Genomic DNA, 20,499 nt, shown 5'->3' on the forward strand with positions numbered 1-20,499 from the left:
TTTTGGTTTCCCCTTTTATGAGTTGTTCTGTTTTGGGTTGAAAAACGAAAACAAACATCAATCCCCAATTTTTGGCTCATACAAAAAACAGGAAGACGAAATATTGCATCATTTTTTTGTTTTTCCGTTTGCCAGATTGATTGTAATAGTTGAATGATCGGATGATACACGGACCGGAAATCCGTCCAAGCGAAAATCCAGCTGACGGAAATCCGTCATAGCGACGGAAAACTTTGATCCCTAGGTCATCTTGCACTGACACTATCCCATTCAGATCGAGCATTAGGAGCAGTCTATTCTCACCATAGTTTTAGTGTGGGCAATGCTCATTTTAATTCAGACCAAGAATCTTCTCAAATCGTTCACAATGTTACATGCTGTCAAGCACGTAAGCACAGACTCACCCATACTTTCACACTATGTACATTTTGTAGTTTTATCAATCTGGTCAAGCAGACTACCCTTGATTCATCTCTGCTGAGGACTATATTAACATTTTCAGCTAAGTATAATGCCATGTAATAACAATGTAATGCATTACCAACATGACATATTGTATATGACATGGTAGACCATTTTTTTCCCAGGGGCACCCCTTCTAGGATGTCTTCAAATCACTCAAGGAACATGTGTACCGAATTATATGCTTCTATCCAGCGCGTAACGATTTCTCGGCTTAGAGCCCCTACTAAATGGAGTAGAAGCGGTTTCCCTGACCGACGCTGAGATATCGTCAAATTGCAAAAGGTTTGTGTACAAATTTCCGAAATATAACTCTACATCCTTTAATTTGAACACTTGCTTTGTGCAATTAATCAAGGAAGAGTTTATATTTTTACACCATGTTGCAGAGAGATCGGGCTAAAACTGATGAAACAAATAAGATAAGCACCATCCGGCTGTGGCAGGAAGTCAGCCATCAATGCATTTCGCCATAGGGAAACTTACAAAGCATACCACGACGATCGTTTAACAAAATACAAAAGTTGTTTTACTTCAAGACAAAGATATTGCCTTAAGAAACAGGTTTTACTTGCAATTTTGAAAATGTAATGCAAAATGTTGAAATTATGATCTCGTAAAAAATGCATTGAAGTGAATGGAGAAATGGTCCAATTGTAGTAATGGACCCATATATTCAAATTACACATCAAAAATGAATAATGATCTATATTACACTCATAAATAGGTTGTTAAGCATTCGATCAGCTATGTTTTTACATAGATTTTAAAAAATTACCCAATCAGGCTGTGGGAAATGTAAAATATGGTCCTGCTAAAACAAGGATAGGCTAAAAAAATTGTCAGGATCTCACTAAATATTTAAAGATAATCCTCAAATTAAATTGTCTGACAACTTTTTTAAATACATTTTTTTTCTCATTTTTCAATGGTCATGAAATTGGAATTTTCATTTCTTTAAAGCCTGATGCATCATATATGATGCATTAAATATCTCAGTGACCTTAACAAAATTTAGATTTTTTTAAAAAAAATTCTTATAAGGGACCAATATTGAAGCAAATTCCAAAAAATTAGAATTTTCTCTCATTGCTTTCATGGTTCAGGTCTCACAGGGTTAAAGGGACACTGTGTGAGATTTTTAGTTGTTTATTTCCAGAATTCATGCTGCCCATTCACTATAGTTACCTTTTTCAAGAATACTTACCACCACCATCAAATTTTAAGTATTCATTATGACTGGGAAAATTGCACTTTTCATACATGAAAAGGGGGATCTTCTCCATGGTCCGCCATTTTGAATTTCCAAAAATAGCCATTTTTAGCTTCAAAATGCAGCAAAAATGACTCTACTTGAACCATACTAGAATATTTGTTTATTACTTTTAAAACTTTCATGTAAAGATCAAATGTGGCAATTGGCAGCCCAGTTTCAATGAGCAGCATAGTTGCAGTACCCTTTTTGACCATTTCCTGCACAGTGTCCCTTTAAAGTTCATTTGCTCCGGAAATGCCCACGGAAGTAATTGAAACTTGAAAAAATATGCTGCATCGATTATGGCATTTGCCGAATCGATTATTGAATTGTCCTGCCCCGCATTGCGATGCATTGCCGAATCGATTATTGTTGACACCACTACTAACGAGTGCGTTGCCCTGCACATTTGATGTTACGGCTATCTCATGTTAGCGCTTAGCCTACGCATGCTATTTGAGCGGTGAATGACCGCCAGATGGCGGAAACCTAAAATAGGCTATAAATAGATCAAGGGACGACATATTTAGATACTACAATGTTGATTTATCGCTTCAATTCTCAATATCTACGTACATAAGTGTCAGAATAAAGAGCATTATAAGCAGTGTTGCCAAGTCCGCTTATTATAAGCGACCTTGGGCTTCTTTTTTTGAGCAGTCGCTTTGAATTTTGTAAAGTCGCAGGTTGCGGTTTTTTTGGGCTTGCTCTTTTCAGGGTTGGGCTTGTGGTTTTCTCCTGCTCTGCCGGTCATTTGAATGTGTTTCTCAATGGCAACTCGTTTTTTCTCACTCATCCTTACAAGTGACCCTACTACAGCATTGTTAACTCCCACTTTCTGTGGTCACTTGAGGGGATTTTAGCTGCCACGCAGACCCCCGCAAAAAGCAAGGTCTTCCCTGACTAGGCACGCGACTGACGACCCACCCCTTCGGTTGCTTATTTTGGGCTTGTTTTCACTACGCCCGTCAGTCGCTTCTTTTGGGCTTGTTTTCAGGACGTCAGTCGCTTATTTGTCGTAGAAAATCTGGCAACACTGATTATAAGGTAGTAGCTTGGGTGATAGTCATGTTTGTTTTCAGGTACCCTGTTGAGAGGGAAGTGGCGCACAGCATTTTGGGTACAAGGCAGCACCAAGTCAACATCTGATGCTGCCCTCAAATATTCCCGTTACGCCCACAATTGCAGTGAACTGCCAAGGGAGGAAATAAAGCAATTTTTCGTTTCGAATCACACTTGGTGACTCCCTGTCCAATTAGCTCACTGGAAGGACTGCTGCCTTTCCCGTTCCAAACGGACCCTGAAGCAAGTTGTCTGGGAGTAACACTGGGCCACAGCCACAGCGCAACCTAACCTTATTGCCTAAACACAAATCCAACCTACAAGCATTATTTCTCTGACTAAAGCAACCAAAGAAAATTCGCCAGGAGCGAAGCGACCAAACTGATTAAAGCGATTAAACTGAACCTAATATTATGATAATGAGCTATGATGTGGCTCGGCGAAATCCAATTGCAATGGTTCTTGTCTCCCAGGCTGTCAAGCTAGAGCTGTTTTGTGATTAGCTAAATCAAACATGTCAATAGAACTGGTAAAGCAAATTCATGGTGAAACCTCTTCAGCGACCTCAGCTACCTTGCTTGTGCAGGTCATAGCCTATCTGGTCTACATGCAGCCTTAGGGCCTCCGCACATCGGCTCCGACACCACTGCGGAGCACTTTTGTTTCCGACACAATTCTGTCCCCCAAACCCAATTTCACAGGAACATAGCATGGATAGTCAATGGGCGGCTCCGACAAAATAGATTTCATCTCTAATCGCTAGCCGACATCCGCGAATGTCTGTGGACATTGGCGCCGGTGTGCGGGCTTGTATTGCAAACAATGGAATCAAACTTTGGCGCAACACTTTTTCGGAGCCTACAGTATGTGCGGAGGTCCTTAGGCTGCTACTATATGCCAACATGTATTCGAGCACATAGAATAGTCACCAAAATACTGCCATAAAATGTTGGCGGAATTAAGGCCTCACCTTCCACCACTGAAAAGTCTCTGCACTCACAACACTGGTGTTACTTGTCATCAGAGGGTGATATGATGTATTAAAACGGGTAGAGAACCAGGGATCATTTTTGTGGCAGCCCCCACAAATGCACTGCGGTATTTGTTGAAGGTTGCTTTGCAGATACAGACATCCAATCGAAAAGCTCAGCAGAATTAACAGCTGTCCTTTTCTGGACATGATCCGAGACATCTTCCCCTGCTTCACCTGCCAATGAAGAGGAGGCACACACCTTCAAACCTGTAATAATATTAACATTAATTATTACAATGTAGCATATTTCTCTCAACTGTAATTGCAAGTTAAAATGTTACAATGCTTGCAAGACACAATATCATAAAGCAACATTCACTACGTTTACATGGTGTTTTTAATTCCAAATTAATAATTCAGAATGAAATAGTTCCGTCGAGTTTACTTTGATCTTTCCTTTGATTCAGAATTAAGAGGTGTTTACATGACGTTTTCAAAGCGGAATTAAGCAGTATTCAGAATTTAAGTCAGTTAATTCCGAATTAAATGTCTCATGTAAACCTAGCAAGTCTTACATTGCCCTTCGTTGCTACAACTGGACCACTCACCTGCTAACTGAACGAGCTGTAAGCTCTCTGACACCTTAATTTCTCGCGGGATTGATAAAAGTACTCTACTCTACTCTACTCTACTGAACTAGCACGTCAGTGTATACACACCCCATTGAACTGATGGAAGTGCTGAAAATTGATTTTTTTTTTTTTCCTACTGGTATATCTCTTTAGAATTGGCTACAGTTACTATGGGCGGACCTAACGCCTAGTACCGACTGGGGAAATTGGCAGGCGGGATCCGCGACGCGCAATATCGCGCTGGGGGTGTGGTCACGGATACTCCCAGTAGATTCTCCCCGGGGCTAACTACGCTGCTCACCCGACTTTCGAGCCTCGCGGCGCGGCATGTGTCTCGCAGCTGACACCGGGTATAGGCCGTAGGGTGACAGCCCTTTTCGTTCAACCTCGCTCCACAGCTTCCGAACAGCAGGTCCATTAGATTATGAAACGACCAAAGCTATGTTCAACTTACCGTGAAATGTCCGCTTCATGTAATCGTGCACGTAATTAAAACGGTGACATTTTAGTAAGAAATCTTATCCTCTGTAGGGAATGACGATTTTTACGTCACTGGACACCATGTGACCGTTTTAAACCAATCACGTAGCCGATTTACGGGGAAAAAGTGGCAAGCCGTCTGAAAAACTGAAAATAATGACAAGCCGTCTGTTGTTGTTAAGTCTGACCTACCTATAAGAATCTCCCAAAATACCCTTTTGAAGAGGGTATATAATAACAATTATCAAAAATAATACTCGTGCCTACATTTCTGGATTGGGAAAAATTCTAAATAAATAATAAATAGTGCTTTATTTACTGAACAAAGCACAATTATGCAATTGACATTTCATACTGTGGATTTGAGCAATTAATGGAAACAATTGCAATAAGTAGGCTGTAGATAACCCAGGCTATTGATAACCCTCTAAGTGATTGTAACTCCAAACAGTGCTTTGTTTATAGCACCAACAACTATTGTGCAAGTGGATGATAAGGTTACCTTTTCATGTTCACATATAATAACAATTATCAAAAATAATACTCATGCATATATCTCTGGATTGGAATAAGTTCTAAATAAATTATAAACAGTGCTTTATTTACAGCACAAGGCACAATTTTGCAATTGACATTTCATACTGTGGGTTTGAGCAATTAATGGAAACAATTACAATAAGTAGGCTATAGATAACCCAGGCTATTGATAACCCTCTAAGTGATTGTAACAGTGCTTTGTTTATAGCACCAACAACTATTATGCAAGTGGATGATAAGGTTACCTTTTCATATTCACATTAATAAATGGAAATAATCTAATGATCAATGATAAGGACCATTCAGGTATTCATGTATTCATTTATTCACTAATAACTATACAACAAATAAAAAAATCAAAACAAGTGGCATACACATGAACCGGCATTTTCATGAACTGGTATTAACTTATATACATAGGAATAATAATGATACAAATGGAATAGAATGGCGGACACACACACACACACACACTACTCCTCACTGTCAGTGTCAGGGCAGGTTTCATCTTCTTCATCCTCCTTTTCCTTTGAGTTTGAGCAGTTGGAACACCTGCACAGGTCTGTACAACAGAGTCCTGCAGAGAAACAGGAGCATCTGTTTGTCTCACAGGCACTCCCTCTGCAACCACAGTGTATGACATGTAAAACAGAGTCAGGGGCTGGATTTCTTGTCATCCATGTCACGTGAAGTTGTCCATCTTCCAGATGCCAGCCATGCTCAGTGGGAGATGGAGCGCCAATCTTTTGCTTCACACATGACCTCATTATCTTAGCCTGATAATTTTCCCTTTTGCAGTGCTGGTGGAGGGCATCGCTTGTCGGGGGGATGGACAGTTCTGGCAAGGCTGAAGATGCCATGCAGAAAGCTTTGTACCTTGCCTCGTTGATGTTTTCTGTGGTGGACTGATCATAGAGATGACAGACATATTTGCATAGTAGGGCAAATGTAGATTGAGCCAGGTTAAAGTCACTCCCCAGATCTGTGAAAGCATCCAGGTACACATCTTTTGCGCATGCCACAGCAAATTACTTCAGTGAGATTGAAGTTTACTGCAGTTGGGGGCCATGGGCATGACATGCCAGGACTGTGACTAAGCAGCCTCTTCAAAAGCAAAGCTGCTGTGTAAAGTGTCCGTGTCTCCTCTGCTGTGGTTGGTTGCTTTGACTTCCTCCTTTCCGTGTCGCTGTCTGTCTGGCTCATTTCGCTGGACTGAGTCGTCTCCGCACCTGATGGTAACAAGTCCAAGACTGCATTCGTCGACAAGTTCTCAGCAAAAAACAGTTCAGATGTGTTGCGTTTGGCGGGGGTGTGGAACACTAGCTGAGTAAAATCACGACTGAGCCTCTTCTTCAATATATCCTGTCTGTAACACAAATCAACAACAAAAAAGGCATATCAGTACAAGCATAGTGGAGCTTCATGTTGTCGCTGATATGCAATAGCCACCCTCACAAATTAACTCGGAGTGAATAAATAATATTGGTGGAGTTTACTTGCTATGCAACAGATATAATACCAAGTATTCCTGTAACGAACATCACACTATCAAGAATACTGCCATCCTCCTTATTTCAAAATATTACAAGTACAGTATGTGCAGATGACAAGCAGAGTGTTAGAGAATAAGTTCAGTCAATTTCAACATGCAGTTGTAATGCTCACACTACCCTGGACGTGTCAGTACTAGAGATTTATTTTTCTTCTTCTTCAGCCTTTTCCGAGATTCTGGTCATTGTGATGAGGGCAGCGCTTTGTTTACATTTCAAAAAACATTTTTATTTATTCCCAAAAACATCCAAAAGGTTATACAACATCAGCCGACAACTAGCAAACAGTGACACCCTTTAAATATTTGGAGTAGGCCTATGTTGTAAACAATGTAAATGTAAACAAACGCTGCCCCCATTAGAATAGCTCATATCTCGGAAAGGGCTGAGCCGAAAAATGTGCCATCACCGGGTACTGACAAGTCAAGGGTATGAGCAATACAACAGCATATTGAAATTGACTGAAGTGGTCCTTTAAGACACATGTGTGAACTTTCCCTTGGATTTGACAAATTCGTAATACACTGACTTGCAATTACCTGTAGGTTGAAGCATCAACACCTTCACTTGACTGCACAAGGGCAATAAAGGCCTTCCTCAGTTGGCTCATCCTCAGCACCTCTTGGTTGATCAGCAGCCTTTGGCGGATTACCCTCTCGCAGAATAACTTGTAGCTCAGATCAAATGTTGGCCCAATCCTTACAAAAATATAGAAGAAGATGTGTGTTGTGAGAGCTTTCGTTGTGAGATCCATGTTGTGAGAACAAACTGTCTCAATCATAGGACACACATTGTACTGTGTTTCTATATAAAATTAAGATTGACTTACTGTTCTTTCTCTGCTCTGACAGGCTCACTCAAAAACCTTGTGTACTCTCTGTAGCAACTTCTGTGGTACTGCACCTCCAGAGCCACACAGTCTCTGTCCTTGATGTGAATGAGGATGCTCTGGTCTTCCTTTACTTCAGCTGCTTCCTGCAACTTGCCTTGTACAAAAGAAAAGAAAAAAGAATGAATAAATAGACAGGCAAACAATTAGACATTTTTCCTGGTGGAGTGGTATTGTTAAAAAAAAATGGCGATGGGTGTTGCACCCCCAAAAAAAGCATTCCGTAGCCTCTTACTGCAGATGGGGTTGCCAGCGGGCCTATTCACTATTTGCTGAAAACTACATCATAACAACATTGCTATGACAGTGCAGAGTAACAGATTAAGACATACATATTACAATTTTGGTGACAGTAAGGTTATAACATAGGTGCTGCGCTAAGGGGTTAAGCACACAGATGTACAGCACAGCCAGGACACACCTCTTGAGCCTAGTCACTGAGGCTGCCCAGGGACAGAAGCGGAAAAATCCCAAGTGTACAAGTGAGAGAGGGGGGTAGTGGGGGTGGGGGAATGGCACGGGGGATGGGATGGCAGAAGCAGTGTCTTAACCAGACAGGCCATCAGGCTGAGGAGCCACATTTCTGAACAGATATTCAGTGTCATATCAACATCAGGCATGATTTGACATCCATATAAACATACACCCTATCCTATTTAAGACAAAGTGTGATTCAGTTAAACATCTAAAACCTAAAACACTGGGGGTACTATAGGCATGGGGATGTTTTGCAGGCTATTGGAATGTAATTTCACACCCACACACATACATAACACATTATGCCAATTGTGTGCATTCATATTAGAATTAGACAAAAAAACAATGATTGTGCAGCAGTGTGGGCTAGATAGTCAGTCAACTTCTACTAACATCTGTGTGTGTGTGTGTGTGTGTGTGTGTGTGTGTGTGTGTGTGTGTGTGTGTGTGTGGTTTGGGGGATGGGATGCATTCGCATAGACTGTGTGGTGGGGGTGAGAGTAGTCTTACCTGCGGTTAAAGTCTGTGTTTTCGTTCTTTTTGACGTCTGCCACTCGCGACGATAAATTTGCTGTCTTTCTTGCAAATCATGCAGACAGCAGGAAGAACGGGGCCAGAGCTCGTGATGGCCAAGCTTGATCTGGATCGCAGTTTCCTGGTCGGAGTGGTGGTCACAGCCGATGAAGCGGAGGTAGCCTGGCTAGTTTGGGGGTCTTGTTGGCCATCTCCCCTCTCTGCCTCTCGCAAGACACGCCGTGTGACTCGTTAAATTTCCCGCTTGTCAATAAACCTCCGGTAGCATGTGGGATGGAAAGCCGCATCCTCGGGAATTTCGTCAAACTCCAATACATTGCTTAAAATGTTCTGCTACGTCTCTGCACTCACCCTTCAATTCTAGCCACTGCCGAAAATGTCGATATGTATTCCACCGTATGTTGGTGAAATTCTGTGTTTCTTCATGCTTGACCGAAGATATATGCATGTAACACAACTTGCGTTTCGAAGATGTCTTTTTTTGTACATTTTCGGTCGAGATTTCGTCTTCCTCGGTACTACTAGATGATCGACCAGCTCCTTTGGTAGCCATGCTACTTCCGTTTACTCATCATCTCAGCTGACATAGCAGTTAGCTGATTCGTTCCTTCTGATGACGCCTCAACCGTGGCACCTCTCGAGGCGAAAAGTATTATTACGCCGGCCGAATATCTACATACGCCTCGGAGACAGTAGTTCGTCATTACACGTTGCGAATTTGAATAGCCTTGCAGTGCGGACAAATCCGAACTGAGGTTTTAAATCCTCTATATAAGTCTTTCTTTTTTATGAACTGAATATCTGTTTGTTCGGAGGCTGTGGAGCGAAGTTAGGTTTCTGAAGCACTTTTCGAGGGTCACCTTCCGGCCTAGTAGACCGAGCGAGATAACAAACGGCGAAAGGTCCTTTGCACACATTACCGCAGAGATACACCAGCGGCGACGCGACTCAAGCGACAGAGTGTAGCAGCAAGCGATACGAGAGACTGAGGAGACTAGAGTATGTCCGTACAGGCAGAAGGCAAAGCATTCAAGCATTCCCATTGGCTGTGGTCACTGACCTCTATACAGTCATTGGCTGTCGCGGCTTGTCGCCGAACCGCGTCATAAAAAGTTGAAAAGATTTCAACTTCAAATTGTCGCGCTCGTCGCGCAAATCGCTCTGGTCTCCAGAATCGCTTTTGTCTCTCGACTCAATACAAAGTCAATTACTTCCGTCGCTCGACTCGCTCAGATCGCCGCTGGTGTATCTCTGCGGTTACTCACCCAATATTACAACAGTGTGTACATTGCTTAAATGTGATTGTGTTTTGGTCCTAGATAACATTTAAGACCCATTACATCATTATAGAAGTACAGAAGTAGTCTAATATATACTTGTAGCTGCCTGGTTCTGGTAAAATGCTAACGTTAGCTTACCCGGATAGCTCAAAACATTGAGTGCTCAAATGACAATGTGGGGTAACCTATTTATGTTACATAAGTTGTGTATTTTTACATCAATCCGGGGTAGTCATGCCATTAATAAGCATTTAGGGTCTTTATATTAAGCAAAAACGTGATGTTGGAAATCACAGAAATCGCTGCCATGTTTTTCATTTTTTTTTGTAACTCCCGCCCTTGCTACCCATACGCCCATCTGATTGGTTATTGGACCATCAAATTTGCATGATATAGAGATCTCGTCTATATCAAACCGCGTCCCGCTGCGATATCGCTTCACGTCCGCGCTGTCAAGCGCGATATCGCCCCCATTCAAAGTCAATGAGAGCGGAGCGGAATTACTCTTTGGGTACGAGCCGTAAGATAGCCTTTCAGACCAAATCTAAATATTTCTTAAAACACTGATAAATGGGTCTTGCAACATGTCTTGGGAGACCCAAATGCCGGCTAAACCTCAAGGTGAGATGTCCGCTACGGATATTGCAAATCCAATTCTGCTTCAATTCCTTTTGTTGTAGGCCTATGCTAAGATGTTGACACACTGCTAGGTAGGTGTCGTGTCATGCAACAAATGTGTCAATCTATACGTCTACATGAGACACTTAAGTCCAATTTAACTCACTTTAAATCTGATTAAAACTTAATTCCACTCTAAAAACATAATGTAAACAGTTACCGAACAGGATTTAAAGGACCAGTTTGGTCAATTTCAACATGCAGTTGTAATGCTCACACTACCCTGGACTTGTCAGTACCTGAGGTTTTTTTTTCCTTCTTCTCCAGCCTTTTCCTAAGTCTTGGTCATTGTAATGGGGGCAGCACTTTGTTTACATTTCATAAAAACATTTTTATTTATTCCCAAAAACATCTGAAAGGTTATACAACATCAGCAGACAACTAGCAAACAGCGGCATCTCATGGGAAAATATTTGGAGTAGACCTATGTTAATAAAAAAAAAATGTAAACAAACGCTGCCCCCATTACAATAACTCATATCTCGGAAAGGGCTTAGCCGAAAAATGTGGCATCACCGGGTACTGACAAGTCCAGGGTAGAGTGAGCAATACAACAGCACATTGAAATTGACCAAACTGGTCCTTTAAGTTTATTCCGATTTAAACTTAAGTCTGATTAAAGTGGGTGGTTTATTCCTCTTTTAAATCTGATTAAACACATTCCTCTGTCATGTAACCTTTTATTCAGAATTACAATAAATACAGTCGTTCCACGCATGCTCGTTGACCACACGATGGCGCCAAGAGCCCGTGCTCTATGCTAGTGAGGAAAAAATGACGGCACTTCCTGTTGCTTTTCAGCAAGTTTTGCTTAAAGTTTTGCTTAATTTAAAGTCCCTAAGCGACTATAAATGTTGTGGCTTCCATATATTGATGTAAAAGTGCCCCACGAAGCAATGAAGCACAACAAAGTTACTCCACATCACCCTTTCACCAGTTCGTTTTTCTAAGCTAGGTGGGTGCTAACTAGCATTTGAAAGAACCAGATCCAAAGGGGATTTCTCCAGCCTTGAGTCCACTGAGGGAATTCATTTTCGGGCTGAAGATTAGCTACTGTCCCGGTAGTAAACAGAGTTCCACTGGGGTTTGGCGACCACGCCCCCACGCCTTATTTGGCTCACTCAGCACGTGCGTCCTCAGTCCAATCGCAATGCTTTATTTTCCCCAGACGTTTAATCTCATTTAAGTGAAAGTGCCATGTATGCACGTTGCAAAATAACTCTTAATCCGATCTATTTAAATCTCATTTATTAAATCGGACTTAAAAACATCATGTAACCGTAGCCATTGCCAGGTCCGATGTTCTGCCAGATCTTCCTACACTGTAATCTTTTCCTTCGTAGGACGTTCTGTCAGACATGTCTGTCAAACTGTCCTACATCGCCAAAGCCAACTTTTTTTCCAAGATTTTTCCAAAAATATCATTCTTCTTACATGCTTCCTCAAAGTCAAACAACTCTATCAATAGGATCACAACCCAAACAAAAACATCAGAATGTGCTTATAGCCACGTAGGACGTCCTGACGATTCAAATCAGATAGCTTGTTCTGATGCTTGCAGAAGATGCTACTGACTTACTTCACCTCGTATTTGCGCATTATTTAACCAAAATGTTGGAAGGTAACAGATAAATACCATTGCAGCCTCATTCCTCATTCAAAACTTGTGTTTTGTTTTTAATCAAAGTAGGCCTACTCCGTTTATCCACTAGCACTGCACACAGCTGATGTAGGATAAAATTCCGCTAAATGACGTTTCATGCTCTGCGCATGCGCAGTGGGGCTTTGTGGGATAGAGCTTGAAAGTGACGTCACTTCCTCCGATTTCATGGGACCTCAACGGCGCTTTTAGCCGAAAATCGTAGCATGTAATCCAATGGCGGTATTAAAATGATATTTCGATCCCCTCCGAGTTGTGCCACAAGCTCCACATATGTTGTTTCTGAAGTTTTTGTTTAATTTTTCGTACGAACCCCTAAACCTTTTAGAAAGCTGTGTTTATTAACATTTTTCATGCAGACGGCCTCGGAACAAAACATTGACACTTCTGTATGAATATTATTTATCTAGCCTCTTAAACAGCATATTTGTAGCCCAGCGCATATAATCACTGAGATCGGAAGATATTTACTCGCTACCATGTTGTTAGATGGCCAGCTTAGGTCCCGTGAAATGCGGAACTAAGGGGCGGGACTTTCAAACTCTAAAAAATTACATGTAGGATAATTTTACAGCACACAGGTGATAAGTAATGGCTGACAAGTTGGTCGCCCAGGCTGCCAAATGTCTTGAGGACACCAATGTATCACTAGAAAATCCTACAGAATTATAACGTCAAGTGGAATAAACCATTAAACTTTACATAACAATAATTATTGCACGGGCAATCAGTAGCCTATGTAGGTACTAGATAAGCTGTGCTCGATAAGTTGTACGACACTGTTTATAGTTGACAATTTCTAGATGCACAAAAAGTTTAACATTGTCCCAATGCGTAACGGTCATTTTTTTCCATGAACAAATTTTTTCCAGCGAGAAATTAGAAATGGGATTCGGCTTTAGAATTTGATGGTGGTGGAAAGTATTCATGAAAAAGGTAACATTTGTGAACGGGCAGCAGGCATTCTGGAAATAAACTACTAAAAATATTACACAGTGCACCTTTAAAGGGGAATTTCGCTATTAAGAGTTGTCTGAAATGCAACAGAGTGGTCCTCACCAATATTTGATCTTTGCTGCTGATTCCGTTATTTGGCTAATTTGGCTGTTGTCTCAACCGGCTTTAGAATGGCCGTCTGAGGGCATGTCCATATCTTTTCTTTAAACCAGCCTAATAGTCTAGTAGAACCTTGAGAAAGGTGTAAAGTAAGGTCTGGATGCAATTTTTTTGCATATATTGATAGTTTAGGGGCTGCAGATGCAGAATCTGACGGGTGCCGCTCAGGCACCCTTGAGCATTTTTTTAAAAAGACATAATAAGCCACGCCCACATCTTCACTATGGGAAATAAGCAAAAAAATACATAAATGATGAGCAGAAATCAAATGTGGTAACATATAAAGGATTCCATATAGTCCTCTTTTGTCACCAATGAAAAAAGGCCATTTTGGTGTACTCGGGTCACTGCTGTAGGTCTCCATAGAGAACAGTCTCTAACATATTAGAACAAGGAACAAAGAACTCAATCATCTGAACAAAAGTTAAAAATAACAAGGAAGACAACTCTGATTAGAGACAACAATATGTACACATGGCCCTAACATTTTAACATGTAACAATTATACAATATGTGACATATAATTCATTGTTCATCAGTGTCCTCATCAGAATGTTCATCTTCATCTGTTTCCACTGAGGGTGTGCTTTGATATTTTGATTTATTATTTGCACACCCCTCACTACCTTTGCAATTGCAGTATGTAGTGCAGGGAAGCCCCCCTGATAAACAACTACAAGAATTCCTGGAACATTTAGGCTCTGACTTGCACCTACACGCAACAAGCTGTAGGACTGATTTTGGGGCGATATCTGAATTGCCATACACAGGCACAGGGATGTTATCCAAGATTTGCCATCCAAACAGGGATATATTGAACAGGTAAGCAGGAGGGGCTGTTTTGTCAGCAGCTCTCCAAAGGAGAACTTGGAGACGTGCATGTTTGATGTGCTCAGCTGCACTCTGTGTTGTTGGTGGAAGACTTTTTATCTTTGGAGGATCTCTCTTTTTGCTGAACAGCATGCACCTCAAATCACTTAAATTTCCAACTATCTTTCCAGAGTAGAGATAAGATAGGAAATCCATGCCTGCCTTCATCCATTCCTGTTCTTCAATTTCTGAGTCTGTGAATGACTTCAAATTTAGCTCACACTTGAGCATTGCATTGATCGCTGATGTTTTTCCTTTGCCAAACGGGAATGACACAGTATCACAGCCCGACAATGCATGAACAGCCAGCAGGTCATAACATTTGTCCCCTAACCTTGACACTGTGGCATTGATGTCAATCACTTTGTTGTTATATTTCCGCATAGAAATTTGTGTTTGAGGTTTGTAATGCTAAATGAAAAACAAAAGGAGCACAAAGATATCTGTGTCATCACCCAAAATCTGAATGTGTTCCTTTTCTGGCAACAACTCCAAAAGGTACCTGATAATTTTGACATCAGCCTCTTCATGGTGTAGGCAGTGTTGTCTCAAATTAACTTCAAATTTGCATCAGTTTCAATGCTGCACAAGTACTCTATGAGAGCTGCTTTGTTTTTTTTCATTTTTCATAATGACATCTCTGTCTGGCAGGACTGTATTGGGGTTGATCCGATATTGTATAGGTTTTGCACCCTTTGTTCGTCTCTGGCGTTCATGGGACTTAACAGAGTGTTCCATATACTGGTCAAATATGATGTATGTGTCATGTTGACTCTGAAATGGATGAAGGAAGATACTGGCAAATGACTTAACTGTTGTGTTACATAGCCCCTCATCAGCAGTGACTATCAATGGGTTGGTATGTTGTTTTAATTCATTGCCGATCTTATTCCTGTCTTCTGAGTCTAGCCGTCTTCTACTTTTTGATTCCTGTTTGTGGCTAGTTTTGGTATAAGAATCTGCCACTGACTCCTCATACACAGTGTCCATAAGAATTGAAAGAGTGTTGCACAGATGATGAGACAATATCCACTCAGACACTTGTTCAGAAGACAGACTTCCCAACTAAGCTCTCTTTAGTTTTGACATATCGAATATATGTTTGCTCACCAAACTGATCAAGGAAGACAGAGTTCCAAATTCCACCCTGATGGCGGCAGACATGCTCACCATTGAGAAAGGCAGACATCACTGCTTCTGGAAGAGATGATGACATTTCCAGAACATGCCAAGATATGTATCTAGCATAATTCCAGTGGTTGACAGCAAAGAAGTATGGCATCATTCTCTTCAGTGCATACATGTGAAGCAACCAATGGGCTTCCCTTTCTGCACGAAGATAGAGGTGAATGATCATAACTGGAGTGATTAAGCAGTCAACCCAAAGACGGCCTATCCTTGACTGTCGAATGCCCTCCAGCTCCTCAACAATGGCAGCTACTGTAGAAGTACCAGAGATGATGAGAGGTTCCAGAAGTGCACATACCACCATGTGCAACCCTCTAACCGCTTTTGGTCAAGCTTTACCATCAAGCATATGAGTGACTCCCTTAAATGACACACTAAGTAGCTCCTCTAAACCACTGCCATTCATTGATGTCCCGATACAGCTAATGAATGACATTAGTGTGTGCATTCCTCCAGGCCTGACAACTAAATGAGTCCAACGGTTGGGGTCTGACCACTTTATCTGCATGATTATTTTATACAACTGCATATCAGCACACAGATGAATGAAAGGCACATTCTGTTGTTCCATGACTTCTTCAATGAGAATAATTGTGCTGAGAACTATGTCAGGATGTGCTGGAGGGGAGTCAATGAGTGGTCCAAAAACAAACCTTGTGGCGGCACCTGGTTTGTCTCCCCTTTGTCTGGCAGCATGGGCCATTGAACCAGACCATTCGGGGACAGCATTGTCTGAATCGGCAGACTGGGCAACTGTCACCATCCACTGAATGTCCTGCTCTAAAGCAGAACTGACAGCGCTGGTTGTTCTAGCAGGGGGTTCAATAGGCAAGCTAACATTGCAGGACAATTTTGGAGGCACAGGCTTCTTGGGACCACTGAAGAAAGCTTTTCTTACAGAGGTCATTTCACTGACATTGAGATTGGTCATTTCTTGTTTGGACAAACGTGGAATGACGATATCAGTGGGAGGTGTGCCTTCTGATTGAGTCATGTCTTGAGTAAATTCAATTGCCATTGAGTGTGTTTTTTTGCAGCCATTGGGTGTGTAGACCTGTAGGTCAACGTTATCACACCAAGAGCTGATCAACCTTCCATCCCTAAGAAGGTCATACTATATGTCAAATGAAACCTCTGTTTCCTAGCTTTCCAGAAATACAAATGTATTTCTCCAAAATACACTGTGCTTTCACCTCATCTCCCAAGATCAGGTTGAGAATGGGTGATTTTCAAAAAACGTTGCAAAAACCCTTAGGCACACCCACATATAAAATGGTGTAGAAAACACAAATTCTGATATTTTGTTTTCAAATTTTAAATACAAGTTGTACAGACTTGTGGTCTTTGTTCTATTCTGTATATAACCTGATGCATTACAGTAAAAGGACTATTTCATGTATATATATATATTTTTTTTTAGGCGAGGGACAAAAATGACAAAAACTACAAAATATAAAGAGTTCCCAGTTTTCAGCTGAACACTTTACAGTGAATAGACAATGGATTACAAAACCATAGGATGTCTGCTTTCCAAAATGGGTATTTTTATGTTAGTAGCACAAAGGGTTGGGATACAGCAACCATTTCAATTTGGAGAGGCGTTTATTGGGAAATAATAAAGGGGCGTGGCTTGTGACGCCATTTTTAAAAAATGCTCAAGGGTGCCGAGCCGGCACCCGTCATTTTCCTAAACTACACTCCCTAAACTACCAATTTCTGCAAAAAAATTGCATCCAGACCGTACTTTACGCTTATGGCCCAATTTCATCAACTTCTACTAGACTAAAAGCAACTTACAACTCACCAAGTGTTGTTCCCTAGTATTCCACAGCAAGCTTTGTAGTGAAACATTGTAATGCAAGGTGCCGTTTCCACGTAGCTGGATATTTTTATATGTGACCAGCCGTGGAAAAAACACTCTCAAGTAGGCCCTGGAGCATATTGAGTTAGTTATATATTCCAAAAGTAGAGATTCTAAGCTTTACCATGATACCTCACACATGGGAATCTGGTAATATTTGAATAAGTTGTGGCCATTTTAATATACTTGTGAAAGTAAAAAACAGAACTCAGCCCTGAAAGTTTCTGTCCAACCCACACCTGCATACTATATAGCCCTCCCCCTGCTAAGTCCTCCCCCTACATGACCTAGCCCTCCCCCTGCTAAGTCCTCCCTCTACATGACATCATGCTAAACCCTCCCACCTACCATTCAAGCTGTCACAGGCTGTCAGACTGATAGCCACTGACAGGCCAGAAGTGTCTTCTGTTAGAATTAAGTTTTTGTTTTAATCAAAAATGGCTTTTACAGAATGAGATGGCAATCAGAAACCATTGCAATACTGTATTGTTTTATATACACCATTTTAATTGTTAAAGCATTATTAATGGAATGACAAACATGATTGAAATTTGCTGTGTTTATGAAAATATTCGGACAGTATGGCACAGCAAAGAACGACAGTAAGGCATACAATTAGTACATTCAACTATCTTACGAACACCATTTAGCTTCTCATCCATGCACACATCTGTATACACAGCTATTCTAAACCCAGTAATCCCCCATGAAAATGTGCATTACATTAAGGAGACACTTTCATACAAAGTGAATTACAAACAAGGACATTGTCAATGGCCTAAAATGCGCTCAATGTACTCAGGGCAAGGAGAGTTACTGCATTTTTTTTAGATGCGTCTCACAGTCACACATCTCTACAAGAGCCTTTGTCCGTCCATTGGTTCGTGACATTTTTCTTAAATGTAATTCCCTCCTGTGTCCACAAGGTGGCAGAGTTGGGCAAAAAAGGTTGAGAACCACTGGCATAGACGGACACATCTGTTGTCTGTCTGTTTGACTCGTTTCTCCCCAAATTCATAATGCAACAATTATAACATGCAGCATAAAATTATAACAAACATTACATACAACTAACATTACATTAGGGCAGGGGTGTCAAACTCAAATTCACAGTGGGTCGAAATCTAAATCTGGAACGAAGTTGCGGGCCAAACTCAATATTCAAAAATTACTGATAATGTGCATATGCGTGCGCACATAGTTACAATACTCAAATGCTTACATCTTAAACACTCAATCCCAACAGATATTGTAGTTCAAATGTGCCTGCACAGTCTGTTGTTCAAGTCATTAAAATACATTAATGTGTGTGTGTGTGTGTGTGTGTGTGTGTGTGTGTGTGTGCGTGTGCGTGTGTTTGTGTGCCCACCGGCCCTGAGTTTGACATCCCTGCATTACTATTTAGTGCATTCAAGTGCATAAACCTTGGCATACATACTGCACAATAAGTCGCAAAATGGTTAAGTGCCATTTGGTGGCATAACCTCAGCATTGTCTTGTGATGTCATCAGCACAGAAAGACCTTATCATTTCATATAGATATTTCGACCTGTCAATGTTCAGTCCAGATGGGGATAGGAGAGGAAGACTGTCAATTGGTGGAAGAACTGCTGGATTGTGAAGTACAGTAGCTGGCACTGGACAGGTTCAGCATCACACTGGATTCTTGCAAGAGCCCCCTGGTATTAAACCTGTGACAGAATAAACACATAAGACATGTTAAATGTACCATAAGCATAGTCTGAAACACAATCATGTTCATGGAATTATGTTTTGAGTGTACACAATGTGGAAAATACCTGAACTGCTGGTGTGCCAGGCGCCTTTCCGACAAGCTGGGGTGGTGTAATGACTCTTGGGAGAAGTTTCCCACCACCTGACAAAAAAAGAACAGAAGTGTTTTACTGTTTTGTTTTACAGGTCAATGAATGTCATTTCACAATTCACACTATCAATAGGCTGCACCTTGGTAAGACAATGTAAGCCAGTTACAGAAATGTAGCCTGTAGGCTACTAATGGTTGGGTTGGAGACAGTTAGTAGGCCTATAGCCTATGTGTCTGCCAGCCAATTGTTACAGGTGCCTATGCAGTTAAAGGTTTCAGGAAATGATTCCTTCCCTCAGCTAACTACCTTACTTGGCCTAATAACTATGCCCATGTGAAAACATGTTAGGGTGAATTCAGGCCATCATCACCATATCAAGACAAAACCACTGTTAGTTTTATTGTCGTGCAAAACTTGATAAAGTGGTGAATCTGGCATTCTACTGTGGGTATTTATTTCCCCCAGCTGTCAGCTGCCACATCCTGGTAGCGCTACAGGACCACGTCCAGTGAATGCATGTGATACGGCTAAGCTTACTTAGCTAGTGTATTGTTAGCCTAATAGCATACTTGGGAGGTTTATTCACATGAATGCTAATGAATGCACGTCAACAAAGTCTTGTCCACTCTCCAAACAAAATATTTCACTGTCATACAAAATATTGCTGCCAGAGTGTAGTAGACAGAATGTAAACAAATGTCATCAAGCTAGGCTACATTTTGATTTAACATGCTACTAGTCCAAAGTAACCCATTTCCCGTTCATGCAAAACATATTGTGTCAATGATTGTGTTTAATGAAGGCTACTTACGCCATAAAGAGGGATGTGTGCGTTGCATAGCCTCGTAGCCAGACAATTGAAACAAACAGCTCTGAGGGCAGGATGACCGCCTGGATGATGAGCGTCCGTGTCCCGACTACCAAGCACAGACGGCGCTTCCCTTCTCGCGTAGCAATTCATTTGCAATCGAATAGAATCGAATAGAAGATGTAATATCCACAATTCAGCACCTCCGTTTTGCTTTGACCATTCTCAGTGATGAAAACACAAGCCATGCTTGCTTGTTCATAAATCCGCCTCTCCTCTGTTCCTCAAAGTAGGAAGTAAGTAGAACACGCCCATATGAAACATCTGAAGATTTATTTAAAAGTGGTCCAAAATGTTTGCC

The 20,499-nt window shown here is 41.3% G+C and overlaps 1 protein-coding gene across 2 annotated transcripts in view; it reads right to left on the minus strand.

Moving 5' to 3' along the window:
* Positions 1-20,499, minus strand: part of LOC134435418 (CMP-N-acetylneuraminate-beta-galactosamide-alpha-2,3-sialyltransferase 2-like) — a 51,964-nt gene that overhangs the window by 25,511 nt on the left and 5,954 nt on the right. Inside the window, exon 2 of one of the 2 annotated variants that reach the window (XM_063184360.1) lies at positions 3,750-4,019. The exons of the other annotated variant lie outside the window; for it this stretch is intronic. Within the exon in view, the coding sequence (XP_063040430.1) occupies positions 3,750-3,971 (222 nt within the window). The 5' untranslated portion in view covers positions 3,972-4,019. The remainder of the gene's footprint in view (positions 1-3,749; positions 4,020-20,499) is intronic. 2 annotated transcript variants of the gene reach the window in all.

The sequence above is a fragment of the Engraulis encrasicolus genome, chromosome 2, assembly GCF_034702125.1.
Source record: "Engraulis encrasicolus isolate BLACKSEA-1 chromosome 2, IST_EnEncr_1.0, whole genome shotgun sequence".
Taxonomy (NCBI): Eukaryota; Metazoa; Chordata; class Actinopteri; order Clupeiformes; family Engraulidae; genus Engraulis; species Engraulis encrasicolus.